This window comes from Coturnix japonica, chromosome 23, assembly GCF_054131305.1.
Source record: "Coturnix japonica strain WE chromosome 23, WE-NBRP24, whole genome shotgun sequence".
Classification (NCBI taxonomy): Eukaryota; Metazoa; Chordata; class Aves; order Galliformes; family Phasianidae; genus Coturnix; species Coturnix japonica.
Window position 1 is genome coordinate 9,981,728 of NC_140685.1, and position 15,641 is coordinate 9,997,368.

At 47.7% G+C, this 15,641-nt stretch overlaps 1 protein-coding gene across 5 annotated transcripts in view; it reads left to right on the forward strand.

Moving 5' to 3' along the window:
* SLC38A12 (solute carrier family 38 member 12) overlaps positions 1–15,641 on the forward strand; it is a 35,809-nt gene that overhangs the window by 12,318 nt on the left and 7,850 nt on the right. For 2 of the 5 annotated variants that reach the window (XM_015880321.3, XM_015880322.3), the window contains exon 8: positions 8,927–9,020. The exons of 1 other annotated variant lie outside the window; for it this stretch is intronic. In XM_015880321.3, coding sequence (XP_015735807.1) covers positions 8,927–9,020 — 94 coding nt within the window. Of the gene's footprint in view, positions 1–4,058; positions 4,228–4,725; positions 4,858–8,926; positions 9,021–15,641 lie in introns of those variants that run through there. 2 more of the 5 variants (XM_085523155.1, XM_085523154.1) reach the window with 2 other exon arrangements.

Below are 15,641 nucleotides of genomic sequence, written 5' to 3' on the forward strand. Positions count from 1 at the left end.
TCTGGAAAAGGAGCTCGGGTAGTTACTTTTCTTTGAGGAAGGATAGGAGCCAATTCTGTTTAGAATAAATGGTGTCTGGGTGTGGGATAGGAAGGCAATTCTCAGCATCCGTATTGTGAAACTAATAAGGTTGAAATTGGTGCACAGCCTTGTTAATATGGCATAAATCCTGTCTCCTTCATCCTGGTCTATTCTTCTTCTGTGGGCTTGTCAATAAATCCCCTCAATTGCTCACTCATCATACGGCTGTGACAGACAAACCAGCTGTTTCAGAGAGTTTCCCTAATACTTTGTGTTTCCTAATACCGGGGGTTTCAGGCAGTAACTGGTCTTGTAAGCAGGAGGCTTTTCCTGGCCTCAGGAGTGGCTGAAAGGGGCACAGTTTCTTGTGAAGGTGGAATATAAACTTGTATTGGTGACAGTAGGGATCAGCCCCTGGTGTGTGGGTGTTTGTTTTGTTCTTGTTGTAACCAATTGAATTTGGACTAAAAGAAACGTAGAAGGAAGTCTCCCTGTTACTACAGCTGGGGAGGAGAGCAGCCTTCGGTATAAAGGAGAGAAACTGCAAGATTGAAGCAACTAACTTTAAAGGATTAGCTTGTCTCTTTTCACAGCAAAATCAATAGTGCAGGGGACTGAAATGTGGCTCTGCACAGCGCTGTCTGCTCCCTTCATGGCTGCAAGGACTGTGTGGGAGGGCAGAGCACTGCTGGGCAGCTTCCTATGTGCAGGCACTGGTGGTGTGCATGGCCAGCTGTGCTGCAGGCACCGCCAGCCCCAGGGGAAGCCCTGGTGTGACTGGTAGAGGCCACTGGTGAGCTCACATGTGCTTTGCTTCCACATATGGGAGCATTCTGCACACTTCAGTGCTTGATTGGGCTTACGTGATGATGGATGGTGGGTATAAGCCTTAGCAGCAAATCCTGTGAACAAATTGGGTAAAGAAGTGGCTCTGGATGTCTGTTTGCTTTTGTGCACTTCTGCAGCTTTGAATTTGCCAGAGCTGTTCATTGCATTTGAACTACAGCCCTTGCAGCCCAGCAGACATTCCCAGCAAGGCTGGGAGGCCACGCTGCTCCTTTTCTAAATAAAGCTGCCCTCTGCAGTAAGCTCAGTTGGGCAGCAAGGCACCAAAGCTGACACTGTTCTCTGGGTGTTGGAGGACAGTCTCTCCTAAACAGGGCAGGTGTCAGAACCAATATCTCTTGGTGATCGCCAGCTCACAGCAAGAGCTGGAAAGGTTTTAAAAGAGCCTCCTGAAGTCCCTGTCCTGGGCTGGGCTGGTCCAGGAGGTTCATTGATCTGCCAGTTTGAGAATACGTCTGTAGAAAGGAAGTTCTAAATGCTTTCCCTTGTGCAGTGTTACTCTGTGCAGTGGTAGTGACATCCTGCAGCCCAGGGCTGGAGGAGACCTGTTCAGTTGTGTGAATGCTCCCTTGGGAGCTTCAATACAGCCCTTCTTCTCAACAGCGCGTTTTCCAGTATTTTGTTTGGTGTTTTAACACAGTCTTGTTTCTAAACAGAGCTCCAGCCTTGCTGCCTGCCTGACTTCATCAGCGTTTTCATCAAGTAAGGCAGCAGTTCTGATCTTTCCTCCACTGAAACTGTCATTAATTCCTTAATATACAGATTGAACGTAGCAGGACTTACAGAACTGTGCAGTTACGCCACTCTAAATATTGCCAGAGGCAGCGGAGGGAAGAAGCTCTGAACAGAATGATATCTCTTTAGGCTCCTAAATAAGTCTACAACTTCTTAACATCCTCCTAAATTGCACATTATGTCTGGTTGAGATCACTGACGTTCTTGTCCAAAAATGTGGATTTTTGGACGACATCAGCAAATCCCACACGTGGCTCATGCTTCTGTAAGCAGGACTATAAATACAAATAATGCAGCTGGGATTTATCTTGTAAGTTGAACTCGGTATAATACTCTCAGGCAGATCTGATCTCTGAAGCCTGTTGCACCAGCTTGGTGCGTGCTGCACAGCTCACACAAGCAGGAGGCTGGCAGTAAGCAGGCTGCCTGCTTGCCCCAGGCAATGTGGCTTTCTCTTGCTTTTGTGCTGCTGCAGAGTAGTTAAAGTGTGGGACATTTCCTTTTCCTTCAGGCAATTCCTGCCTGACAATGCGCGGTGATTGGGATGATGCTATCCATGAAATTGCATCCTCCAGGCAGCTGGAGGATTCTGTGAAATTCAAGGAGAAGTTCATGGGGGGGGGAAAAGTCAAGGGGAAAAGGAACTGGATGATGGAGTGACAGAGCTGCATACTGTGCTGTGGCAGACGGGTTAGTGGCCTTCAGGAGCAGTCCTTGCTGATCCCACGTACCCTGTAACCCTGGCACTCCATGGCTTGATGTGTTTGCGGGGCCCTCTGTGTATCTGGATCATGCTGGCCCATGTCTCCCTGGCTCTGTGCTGTGTAACCCAGGGGCTTTTTGGGGTCGATACAAACACAGTTTGAGTTGCCAATACCCTGAAAGAAGAGGCAGTGAATATGCAGGGATTTGGCGCAGTGTCTGTATAGTAATGATTATGCCCTCAGACTTCATCGGTGGGAACTCATTAATTTCTTGTACCGTGCTAATAAATCGAGAATTGGGTAACCTTGAGTCACTGTCTGCCCCAGAGTCGGGGAGGAGGAGGATTTTGTTTTGTAGGCTGTGAGAGGTCACAACCAGTTGGTGATGGGAGGGGGGGGAATACAGCCAGCCCTGGCTCTGCAGCTCCACTGCCGTCCTTCCAAGTGTCACAGAGCAGCCATTCGGCTTTCCTGCATCCATCCACTTTGCTGCTTCCCTCCTGCTTGTTCAGATGCAATTAGGAGATGCAGAGTAAGGGAGAGCCAGGGGTCAAGGAGGCGCTGAAGTGATTACAAGATGCTGCAAATGGTGTTGCCATAAATACTGCAATGATGAAAAATTAGATGCCAGTCACCTCGGGGTTGCTGCTGGTCTCCATCTTTCTCTTTTTGCAGTAATGATTATGGAATTGTATCTACCTCAGAGAGTGCATGCAGGCTTCTGCTGGCTATGATCCTACATAGCCCAGGTGTGCCAGGGACTGCAATCCTTGCACTGAATGACTTTGTGCCTGTGTTTTTTCAGTTTAGGAGGAGGAATAACTCGTTTTCCAGGATTTTCTTTCCAGACTGAAAATCTTAAAGCTCTTACCAGGCTTTAGAAGCTGTGCTGTGAGTCAGTGGGGAGAAAAGAGCATCACTGTGTACTTGGTTCCACCCCGCTAAGTAGCTTTGGAGCTACAGATGCTTTCTTGTGCCTTGCAGGATGTCTTCCTTTTGGAAGGAGCCCTGGGAGCACTGTCACAGGGATCACAGTGTCTGGCTTACGGGGTGCTGTGACTGTAGGTGGGTGAAATACCACTTCCTTTGCTGGCAAGAGCTTGTGACGACAGCTGAGCTCTCAGGGGATACCTGCTCCTGCCTTAGAATGCCAGGGAGAAAGGCGAGTGAGGACTCCTGGTGCTGGCAGTGAGTTCCATGTGAGTTATGAGTGTGAGCTGCTGCCAGGTGTCCCAGGAGTGGCACGTTAATTACTGGAGCTGCTGTGGCAGCAGATGTCTGCTGTACTCAAAGCGTAACCAGCCTTCTTTCCTTATCCATAAATATTGCTTGTGGGATGTCTGACAGCTGAGTCCTCCTTCCGTGGTGACTTTGTTGCACTGTGGAGGGATCTGGAAATTAAAATCCTTCTTGTATCTCAACCTCTTTGAGCAATCCTTGTTGTGTTGTTGAGTTCTCTTTTCTGTCAACTTGAAAAGCTTCATAAAGCTTATCTGCTGATAACATGCTGCCTATCAGCACAGCCCCAGCTTCCAGCCTTGAGAGGTTGTGGATCTTCAGCTCTCTAAAAAACTCCTTCCTGACCAATCAGATTCCTTTCATATATTTATATCTGTACTGTCCGCTGCAAGGGGTAAAGCTTCACCAACGAAAGCTTGGATGGCAGCCCTCAGCAATGTGCCATCTGGCTCCTTACGTGCAGGTATGAGCTCATGCAGAAATGTAGCCTCTTGTCACAGGAGCAAAGAGGAGGAGAGACGGCAGAAGGGGCAAATGTGATGCTGAGCTTCAGACCCTTCGCTCTTGTTGGGCTTCAGCTGAAAGTTGCTGAAGACTTGGTGTGACTGGAGCCTGCTGCTGGGTACTGCAGTGACTGCCACAACCTGAACTGTCTGCAGAGTGGCTGCAAAGAGGCTTGTGGGTGAGTGTGGATGAAGTTGCAGGAAACTTAAGAGTTTAAAGTTCTGGTTTTTTTTATTTCCAAGTGGAATAAGTGAGGGAAGCATTTCAGATTTAATGGTTCTGTCCAAAGTCAGCCCTAGAAGCTCCCCAAGGATGTGAATAAGAGCACCAGTTCATAAGGAAGTACTTCTGCTGAAGACAGCAGGTCTGATTCAAGCTTCCAACAAAAGATGAAACCTCTGTCAGTGCAGGTAAAATAGCTTTTGGGTTTTGGTGGTTTTTACCTCCAGTGATGTCTGTGCAGACAGTCTGGAGGAGAGTACCTGACAGAGGAGCAGAGCCCCTGGGCTCTCCTGACATCTTGCTTGTATAAGTACAAAGAGCAGACTGGTTTCTTGTATTGTTTTGTCTGTCCCTTCTAGAACTCATCTGGGTCATAGAGCAGCTCTGAGCTCAGGGGCTTCTTGCAGAAGCAGGAGTGTCAGAATTGCCACTGCTGACAGCATGTATGAAATGTCAGCTTCTTCCTACTGTGTTCAAGGAGACTTGGGTTGTCTGAACACTGAGTCCAAGCAACCTTCCTCTGGGAGGTGCTTGTTCAGTAGAGCCTGAATCTGGGAGAATTTGGAGCGAGCTCTACTGAATGACGGTGAGTAATGTGTAAAAATAGGAAGGAACGGGTGGCTGGGACCTCAGCCTGAAGGGAGGCATTGAAGGAGGGAGTGCTGTGACATTTGTCACCCCCGTGATAAAGCCAAGCAATTCTTAGCGACATACCTGAGACCCATTTACTTCATATTGGTATGACAGCTTTGTGCCGTGCAAGTACATCAAATACATTTGTCCAGAATTTCTCAAACAACTTTCTCACTCTACGAGTAGCTGCTTCTTTCAGTGAAGCTGATCTCTGCTGTTAACATTTTTCTCAGGTAAATATCCTGCTGAACCTGTCTGAAGGCTTCCTGGTTCTGAATCAATAGAAAGCAGTAGCTACTTGTTCTTAATTCACTGCTCGGCAAGTGCCAAGTGCAGATGCTAATCTTGCAGATGAGTTTGTGGAGCCTGAGAACAAGCAAGTTCTGATGGCAGTAGTGAAAGAAGCCGCTTCTCAGTTGGTACAAATGCATTCAGGCCATTGTGCCTGAACTGCTGCATCTGATGCAGGGATGGCTGGGGCCCTGATTGTGCTTCCTGAGCTGGATTGTGTAAAAGCTGCATTCTGGGAAGTAGATGAAAGCCATTGAACTGCACTGGTCTTGGGTGATAGATGTGCTCTTCAGGTTAGTAAAGAGCCTGTGGAGTCAATACAACCCTCTGAATTTGGTGTGAAGCACGTTTGTGTAGACTGAAAGACTCCAGGCATTATCTGAGCAGCATCCTTAGTGGTTGAGAGCTGTCCTGGTGGTCCTCTTGGCTGAGACTGGGCTGAGTCAACAGGCAGATGCCCTACTAACGCTTGGTCTTACTCCTGCCTTTTTGAGATGAGCCAATAAGCAAGGTTAGGTAACCAAGCTTTAACACAAGAGCTTTAATCAAATACACTTCTATAAGTGTACTTTCAAGAATATGTATTCCAGGCAATGGTAAAGCCCAGCGAGCTTTCCCTGTGGCAAGAAGACTTGAATTGCCTAACCTGCATCTCAGTTTGAAATGCTGAGAGCTGACATGGACTGGGAAGGGGGGGGTTGTGGTGCCCGCTGTGTTTGTGTGCTTTGGCTCAGTGGAAGGAATTGGTTTTTAAGACCTTGCTAAGGGCACGAGCAGGGTGATGTTCTGCTCATGGCCCTCGTAGGCCACAGGGCAGAGTGCAAGTTGGAGGGGGGGGGAAGCTGCTGTTCTTTTGTGCTAGTCAACTTCCAGTTTTCTGGCTGAAAACAATGGTAAAAGTGAGAAATACTTGTAGTTAATGTGCTGTGCCTCCATGCTGTTTTCCAGCGTAAGGAAGAAGTAAACACTTCTGCATCTGTTGCATTTATTTGCTGTATGTGCATTCTGTGCACCCCATGCAGCAGGCCTGGCTGCTTGTCTGGCATTGCCTGTTGGGGGGAGGAGGTTGAGGAGGGATCTGGGAATCGTTCTGAACTGCCAGCAATGGGTGAACACACAGGAAGCTTCAACTGTGCTCGTTCTACATTGGGTTAATGTGCTGAAGTTCAGGAACAGGATGATAAACTCTTTGATGTCTAAGCCAGCTGAAGAGTTGAACTGGAAAAGTTTGGAGAGCTTTTCAATCTAAGAGCTCTGCATACTTGACTTTTGGCAGGGATAACCAGTGCCGATTCTGTGTAGGCATCAAATTGTTTGAATTGTGCATCTAATGAAGCACTCCATTAATTATATTCCTCTGGGGAAAACCTTGAGCTTAGAAAACATCAGGTAGAAAGTTTGGTCTGTGTCTGAGGTGCTTATTTGGGCTTACTTTTTCCTTGGGGAGAAGTTACGAAAGTAATTAACTTCCCAAGCAGGAAGAGCAATTCGGTGTCTGGCACAGCGAGGCAGAGAAATTAGATGTCCTCGCTGGAAGCAGTGCAGCTCTTCTCACCCTCTTAGTGATGGGTGTCAGTAGGCTTCCTGGCCCTGGGACATTTATGAGGTGTGATGAGATTCAATCTAATCCAGGGACTGAGCCCCTGCCCCACGTGTCCTGGATATTGATGAAGAATTGTTTCCTCTTCCTGACCTGTGCTGCATCTGTACAAATTCATCACAAGCTTGAGAGTAACTTCTGGCAATAGTTTATGTCTCCTGTGGTTTGCTCTCGGTCCTTAAGCTGCATCTTTAAAATCATAGAATCGTAGATTATGTACGCTAAAGTTTGTCCTTTGCCATTTGTGTGCCGCCCTGAGACCAACTGTGGCAGTTTGTAGAGGGCAGGAGAGGATGGAAGGGATGGGAAATTTGAGTTCCTGCTTAGAAGAGAAAGGGACAAGAGGAGGAAAGAGCAGGGAAGGCTTGTAACTGATTGATGTGCTTCTGAGTGTCACAATAGTAAAGGTTGTTCTAGCTCCTAGTCTTGTCAGTCATGCCTATAATGCTGTATTGAGTGTTATTCCAGCACTTGCTCCTCAGAGCATGAATTATTTCACTCTAATCAGAATTCTGGATATGCTTTGTCTCTGTTTTTAAGCTTGCAAAAAAAAAAAAAAAAAAAAAAAAACCAAAAAAAAAACCAGAAAAAACAAACCCCAAAGTCACAAAACCAAGTGTCAGTGATGGCCCCAGGTCAGAATGTCTTGACCGAGCAGCGTGTGACAGAGCTGAGGGTTCCTTTCCTCTGGTCCCTTTCCTGGATTGACTTGAATCATCTGAGAATACTTGTGATGTGAGGAGGTTCCAATTTGCCTTGCAGATGTTCTCAGACAGGCTCAGGAGAGGTTTCTTGGGGTCGTACTTGTCTTAAAATAGCCTGGTTTCTGTTCTGTTGCTGACTCTGTCGGGGCTGACAGAGACCTGGGGGCTCTGCTGCCTGCCCTTTTGAGTCTGAGCTCTTCCCTTCTGGTGACACCTTTTGTTGGGAACTGCTTTGAGAAGTCATGAAAAAGAGTAACGTGTAAATATTAATGTTGAGCATTTGTCTTTAGAATCCCTTTCAAATTCTGAATCTAACTGCACAACTGTGCACTGTAGCCTTCTAGATACTGCTTACCTACTGCTTACCTACTGCTTTTGGACCTGCTGCTGTATTGCTGGCTCACAGCCGTGGCAGCTGATAGTCCAATCCATGTGTTGCAGATAGGGATCTCTTTTGCAGCACCCATCTTGTCTCCTGTCCTGGCTACACGCAGCTTCTCTCAGTTCACATACACACCTCAGTCCAGGTCTGTTATTTTCCTGCAGTTAAGCTTTTTCTCACCCTGGTTGAGGTGGGGCTCTGGATGTTACAGAGTGCTCCTCCAGGTATGGGCTGACAGCGTGAATGTGTTGTGTGCTGCAGGAGTGTGCTAAAGCAAACTTGTGCAGGATATCAGTCTTAATGTTTCCAGTTCTGATGGCTGTATTTTACAGCCCTGAAGCAGGTAGGTGCTGTGCTGCTCCCCAGTTTATCTTGCTGAGACTCACTGATCTCTCAGCGGATGTCCAAGGGCAGTGAAGAGATTCCTCACTGGTATGCTGAGTGTCGTTGGATGAAGCTCTTATGACCATCTCTGGTTTTTTTTCTCTTCGCTTTACACAGGCTTTCAACATCCAAGTCAACAGCTTAACTGTTAAGCTATAAGCTTCCTGCTGTAAAACATGCAACCTAATGTAGGGAAAACCTTTTTATTCCGTTGTTGTTCATCCTCAGACACCTCAAAGCTAGCTGTCTACGTTAATGCAAGCAGACTGGTTGCAGCTATTGCTGTCCAGACCTAAACTGAGCGTGTACCTGGACAAAGAGGCCACCATTTAATATTTAATGTTCCGTAAAACTGCATTCAGGGCTTGTACTGAAATGTGTCAGTAAAGACATGCTGTAGTGATGATAGCAAGCAGCTGAGAGCCAAGAGGATCCTGTGCTCTACTTCTGCCTGAGGCATGTTCTCTGATATCAAGCAGCTTGCTTGACCTCTTGTATTGCAGCCAACCTAGCTGTAAAATTAAGCAACACAGAAAGCCCTGTGACAGACGGACGTGTCTGGAGGTGAACTTTCAAGGCAAGCTTCGCTTTACTGATAAATTCATCTTAGTAATAAAATTGTTGTTTTTTAACCAGCGCATGTTTTTTGTTGTCCTTCCAGGCAGCATTCACGCTTCTCTTGGGTCCTTTTACCTTCTTCAATGTGCAGAAGACCAAGTATCTTCAGATCGTGACGTCTCTGATGAGATGGATAGGTGAGTCTTGGCAGGCCCCCACCTCTTCACTGTAGGTGGAACCTGAGTCATGCTACTGATGCATCTTTTTGGCAAGATATATCTGTTTGGAAGCAAGCGCTTGTCAAAACAAACTCTTTGCAGAGGTCTGTCCAGACCTGATATCCCCAGTGAAACAAGGGGAGTTTGTCCTAGGATGAAAATTCTGATTGAAACAAAATAGTCTCAGTCAGACACAGTCTGGTAGGTGAAGTTTTAACTCTGTTTAAGTGAGAGGTAGAGGGCGTTTGGAAGAGTCCCCTGTGTCTGGGCTAAGTATGGTGATCACTAGTTACTGTTCCAGCAGTGAAGTGTGCAACAGATTTTCAACAGCCATAGTTCTGATCTGAGAATAAAAAGTACTCCTGTAAGAATTTCTGACCTTACTTTCATCGTGTTTGCTCGTCTAAAAACCTCTAAACCAACATGTATTGTCCTTGGGAAGCCCCACTCTCACTGGCTTTCCAAAATCTTACTGCCAAGCACTTCTGAGTAGACAGAGAATTCCCTGAAGGGAAATAAGACATCAGTGTTGGCAGTGTTGTTGTCATCCAAAGATGCAGCTGCCTTATATCTGGCTTGTATGTGTACATGGACCTGAAAGGCTGAGAGGTGGGAGAGTGTTACAGAGGCTTATGTTGATGCTTGTCTTGATGTGCATAACCTATACAGGGTAACTGCTATTCAGGACTAACAGCTTTACAGCACCAGTAGCCTTTTGGCAGGGTAGTACTCTGCTGATTCATGGACCCAGTCTGCCTGAGCACACAATGCTCTGCTTATACCCACCACTGGCTTAGGAAGAAAAGTTGATTCTCAGGCTGTTTCCCACCACACACACATTTGACCTGACTTCAGGGGATCATATTCCTCTTCCATGAGTTCAAAGGCCTGTAATCCTGTTTGGAAATGGCTGGCAGTCACTGCAGCGGCATAGAGAGCCTGTTCCAGTGAATATCTGAGATTGTGTTAAGCAGTCATCACACAGGAAGACGAGGTTGGGTCTTAAGCCCTCAAGTCTCAGATGCTGAACAGCTTGAGTTAACGAATGCTGACCTCACATGGTGTGAAAATCCCAAATGTCCATTTTTTTCCCCCTTATTGTCTGAGCACATGAAAGGTTTGGAAGCCCCTGTGTCCTTCAGAGAGAGGGGTTATCTCATTATGGGGGTATTAAAGGAAGTTTTTTAAAGAAGTGTAATCTCTTCAGCACACTGGCCTGTTTCCAATCACTCAGCCGCCTCTTTCCCGTTACAGCCATCAGTCAGACCTCATCCTGTCTGTGTGACAACCTGATGCCTGTCTGCCCTGCCTCTGCATTCCCTTTAGCGAGCTGCCTCCAGTAGGAGGATTGCTAAACCTTGGCATAAATGCAGAGCTGACTCTTTTCTATTGCTTGATGGAGAGGGACAAAAGCAATGTTTGGAGAAGTGTAGGAGAAATTCATGCTTTAGCCTGATTGATTCCTGCGTCAGTGTGCTGGAGAACAGCTGCCCCAGATAATGATATTTAATGACCCTGACAGCACCTCAGTGGCTACTTAGAGCAACGGATTCCGTATGTGTACAGTGAAGGATGGATTTATTAGGAAAGACGATTTATCAAGCAGTCATGTGATGCAGGAACAGAAAAGCTCTCGCTGCAGACTCTGGGATGAGTCCCATGCTGTTTAGATTTATCAGGCTGGCTTCTATGTCCTCACATCACCTGCTGCATCACCTCCTCCTCTAAAAGCTGGGCTGCGACTTAAATGTGGATTGGTCTTTTGTTGGCTCTTAGTGAGCTTAGGTCCTAAAGAAAGGTATTGTCTGGTGCCTTGTGGACTCTTGAACTTGTCCTGCCTGAATGCTGATGGGCCAGATGTGGGTGCCTATCCAGGCATAACCTGAGCCTTCCCTTTTCTTCCTCTGGTTGTGTTTAGCTGTGTGATGCTGAAGGCACTTGTTCAGTGAAGCACTGAGCTGTAGCGCTGGATGCTGGAGCTGCAGACTGTTTGTTTTGCTGGGTAAAAGCTGCTCTATGGACAGTGCCTCCTGTACACCCTTCTCCCCAGCCCAGTGAAAAGCCCTTGGATTTCACAGCAGCAGCGGCTGATGTAAGGCTGCACTGCCTCAGGTGTACTGGCGATTAAGATGACAGTGGCTGAGAGGATAGTTCTTGGCAGCAGGGAGGGCTTGCTGTGCGTGAAGGTCATTTCTGCTTGCGTTTGTAACGGTGTCGGTGCTGCCTTTGAAAGTTGCTTTCCCTCTCCCTACTGATCTCACTGATAATCAAATGTCACCAGCCTCTTCCCAGAGCCTCGTGCTCATGGCAGGCAGCACATCAGCGAACAGCCTGCAGCAGTCTCTCTCTGCACCTCTTGGACAGGAAAAAAATTCACTCTGTAAAAATTCAGTCTTAAACATCGGAGCCTGAGCTGGAAAGCAAAAATAGGCCAGCCTGAGGAATGTGGGGATGCAGCAGGGATCAGCCCCACATCTGGCAGCTTCTATCCCAGGATAAAGCACTGGCCCCAGCAGGCACCTCTGAAGCCTCTGTAAGGAGAAGGTTGAAGGAGGAGCTTGCAAGCCCAAGTGCTCTACTGCTAGAGAGCCAAACAGATGGACTCCTGTTGTTTGGGCCTGTTGAACACAGCTCATCTGGAAACAAGGCTGGCACAGCAAGGTTTTTCCTGTCAGGACTGATAGGAGCACAGTGGGTGGATCTGCTTCCCCAGCTGGACTGGGGCAGGAGGAGAGCTTCCAGAGGTGTGAGCTGCTGGCAATCTTCAGAAGAGCAGCAGCTCAAACCCTGGCTCCAAAACCAGATACTGCCTCATGTGAGGTGGTTGAATTGTGTGGTACTTGGAGCTTGAACTGCTGACTTTATTGGTTCTTGAAGGTCTTGCTTTTCTTTGGACTTGGCCAATGTGTTTGTTTACCTACACCAAGCTCTCATCATGTTGCCATCAGTAAAATCTTTTGCCAGCCCTTCCTTTCTGCCTGAGCTGCCCTGGGGGAGACCTCAGCAATTGGAGCACAGGTGTAGAAGAAACCAGCCTGCTGTGCACGAAGGGCTGGTCAGAAAAATCACTGCTTTAAATTCTGGTCATGATGCTTAAGGTGAAGGTTGGGTCTGAGGGACAAGACTTTGTTGGCTCACTCAGTTCTTGAGCAGTGTCACCAAGAACATGCAGAGGGCTGAGGCTGGGTGACCAAGTGAGTGTGTCAGCAGCGTCTCCTTGCGATGGGGAAAATTCCTTCCCCAAACTGTAAATTCCTCCTTTTCAGGTCCCTTCCACCTTTCTGCCTCGGGAAAGTGTGGAGCTGTGAGCCCCAGCCCTTTGTTGGCTGTGGAGCCGTTCCCAGGTCTCTTGGTACAGTGGTCATTGCAGAAGGCTGACCCAACTGAGCTGTCAGGAGATCACAGCCGTTGGTATTTTCAACTTCACTGGTTAGAATTCAGGCTTTTTTCCTTCCCAAGGGCTTAAATCTGTGGTGGTGATGAACTGCTCCCTCCAGAGACTTGGTATCTTGCTATTTTTTTCCTCTGTTTTCCTTTCAGTCCTGGTCTGTTAGGCAGTGTTTGCTGTTTGCTTCAGGAGCTCAACACTGAGTGAATGGAGCTGGAAGAAGTGAGCTCAGAGAGTGTCAGAGCAACCCTACCTCTTTGTTACTAGTAATAACTGCCAGCAGCATCATAGGAAGGGGTATGGATTAAGAATGATAACAAACGGGGACGTGGCTTGGTGGAGCTCAGCAGCAAACACTGGGCTATTGTGTGTTAAGCAGCTAACCCGATTAATTGCAGCCTGTTAGAGGGTGAGATGCCCAGCTCTCTAGGTGGGGACTGTTGGCTTTAAAGACATTGGTAATGTGATTATTGCTGCTGTTGTTGAATGGTCTATGGCAAATGTTCCCAGACAGTTCCCACGTGGGACATTTGCTGTATGTGCTGCTCTTGATGCTGTACTGCAGATATTAAAAAGTATTGTATTTTAATAAAGAGACATTTTATAGGGGAATAAACTGGGATTGGCTGCTGTGGGCTCAGAGCTCTTTCCCTGTAGTGCAGTTGGACCTGCTCACATTTGTTCCAGGACCTGCAGCCCTCGCTCCCAATGCTGTCTGAGCAACAATCTCAGTTTTGTCCAGAAATTAAATCCCCTCCCCAGGCTCTTTTCTCTGTCTGGTGAGGTGGAGGGAGGAAGTGCAAGAGTAGCCATGAGGCACACAGTGTTTTCTTTCCTCTGCAGGGTATTTGATAGAAGTCTCCCAGGCAGGAAACTAGGAAAGAGCTCTCCCAGAGCATTCTGGTGAGGCTGCCTTCCCTGTCTGATCATTTCTTTGGTGCTTCTGCTTTCTCCACCAGAATCCTGTGCTTTACAGGACTCTGCAGAGCGCTGGTCTCAGCCCATTACGCTTTGTGAGCAGTTCTCAGCTGTACTGTCACTGCCATCCTTAGCAGGCTTAACTAGCCGTGCACAAGTTGATTCAGTACAGAAACCCAGAGTCGCTCTGCTATGTGCCTTCAGCTGCAGCACTGGAGACTGGGGATTATCTCAGAGGCTGGTGTAGGATGGGGAGTGGCAGTACCTGAAGTCCTGCTCGCAGTCTCCTGCAGGGACATTATCCTGCCAGTGTCTGCAGCCTTCACGGTGGCCTCTGTATCCAAAATGGAGCTTCCTGCAGCATCTGGGTGGGGGACCCGTTAAATCTCTGCGCCTTTCACAGAACGAGGCATACAGGAGTGTCAAGGAAGAGGGAACGGAGCTGTAAATCAGGACACTGTTGTACGTTCAGCTGGTGTAGGGATTGTGACATGAAGTAACTTTGGAGAAACTTGTTCTCATATCCTTTTTGGAACAGAGAAGGCTGCTGCCAGAGCCCAGGGTAAATAATTCACCAAGAAGTGAATATATTTATGAAGAGTTAGTTAAAAGGCAGTGCTTCTGTCATGCTTGCTCTTGGTCTTGTCAGTTGAGGAGCTCATTTCAGTGGTGTTTATGGGGGGCAGTGGGGTGAAGCAGTGCTGCTATAAGTGAAAGAGCCTCGTTAGCTTCAGATGGAGATGGAGAGTGACATGTGGTGCTGGATGGGACCATTGACATCCCACGTGAGGAGCTGATGATGTTCCTAAAAAGAGCACTTTGTCCAGACAGCAGGAGGTGAACTGATGGGTCTGAGCTGGAGACGAGGAGCTGGACACATAAGGGCATATCCATCATATCCATCCCTTGTCTGGGTGCTGGTGGTGCCCATGCAGATTGTCAGTGGTCTGTGAGTGGCACGCGAGGTTGCTCTCTGCTGTTCATAGTGTGACGAATGTGCTTTTGGGGCAAAACAATAAAACTTTGCCATGTTGGCCCAAGGCAGGATGGGTGTGTGGATAAGGATGTGGGGATGTTAGCGTGCTCACATATGGCTGTGCCTCCCTCACTGTATGAGCAGCAGTCCCCTGCCATGTGGGCTGTGCCTTAGGCTTTGCAGCAGGGAGGTAAAGTTGTCCCTGCTGTCCATTAGAGGAAGGAACTGCACTGTCCCACAACTTCGGCTCATACCTTTCTTGTGGGAAGTAATTTCCCTCTTCTTTCTGACATTGCTCTCTAGAGAATAGCTGTCTGCAGTGAACAGTTCCATCTTGTTTCCCCACGGTCTCTGCACTCATAAATCCTTCATCTTCTTGGAGGCTGTTTTAGGTTTGGTCATTGCCAAGTCTGTTCCTTAACTACTCCAGCTCCCACATCTGAGGGAGCAGATCTGGTTTTTGTATTCTCTTTCCCACTGTTTCACGTAGATACCTGCTCTGAAGGCTGGAGAAATGGATCACTTGGTGCTCCAGTGTTTACAGAGAGCTGGAGGCCATAAACAAGTGAGTGGATGTAGCTTCCGTGGGAGAAATCAGATAACTGACCTCTGAATTTAAGAATCAGCATCTTAATTTCAAGATGCTTTCTTTTGCTTGCGCAATGAACTTCATCCATGCTTTAGTACTTCAAATGCCAGAGCATTTGTAATGTCTCACAGTGCCTGTGGGCTCTTACACTTGCCTGTGATGCTGGTGGAAGGCAGCTGGCTCTGAGGTGGGAGAGCAAAGGAGAATATCCTGGGAAGACATCAGTGCAAAGTGGCCAGCACAAGTATTAGCTAGGGATGCAGGAGGTGCAGCCGTCCTGGTGTGATGCTGTGCTGCTCGGTACGTACAGGGCTGATGCTCTTGCTTATATGGCTCCTCTCCTGAATTCTGTCTAATGTTAAATTAAACGAGGTTTCTTCAGTGCCTCTCTGTGGTCTCTTCCTTCAGCTCGGTGAAAGTTCAAGACCAAGGCTAAGACAGAGAGCAGACTTCTTACTTTCCTTTGGGTTCTTTGAAAGAGAACGAGCCTTGGAAGCTCAGGAAAATGTTCTCTCAGAATCCATCATGCCACCAAATGCATGAAGAGGGAAGCAATTGGCGTGCACTGTGATGGGGCGATTCGTTATCATTATTTCCTGGCATATTGATTCTCCGCTTCGACAAGAGAGCTCTGTCACACCGTCGGGCGGCGGTGACGGATGGCTCTGCCTGCTCAAACAAATGGCCCTGCTGGTAGGGGAGCAGTGAGGCGTGGGCAGCTCTATGGGC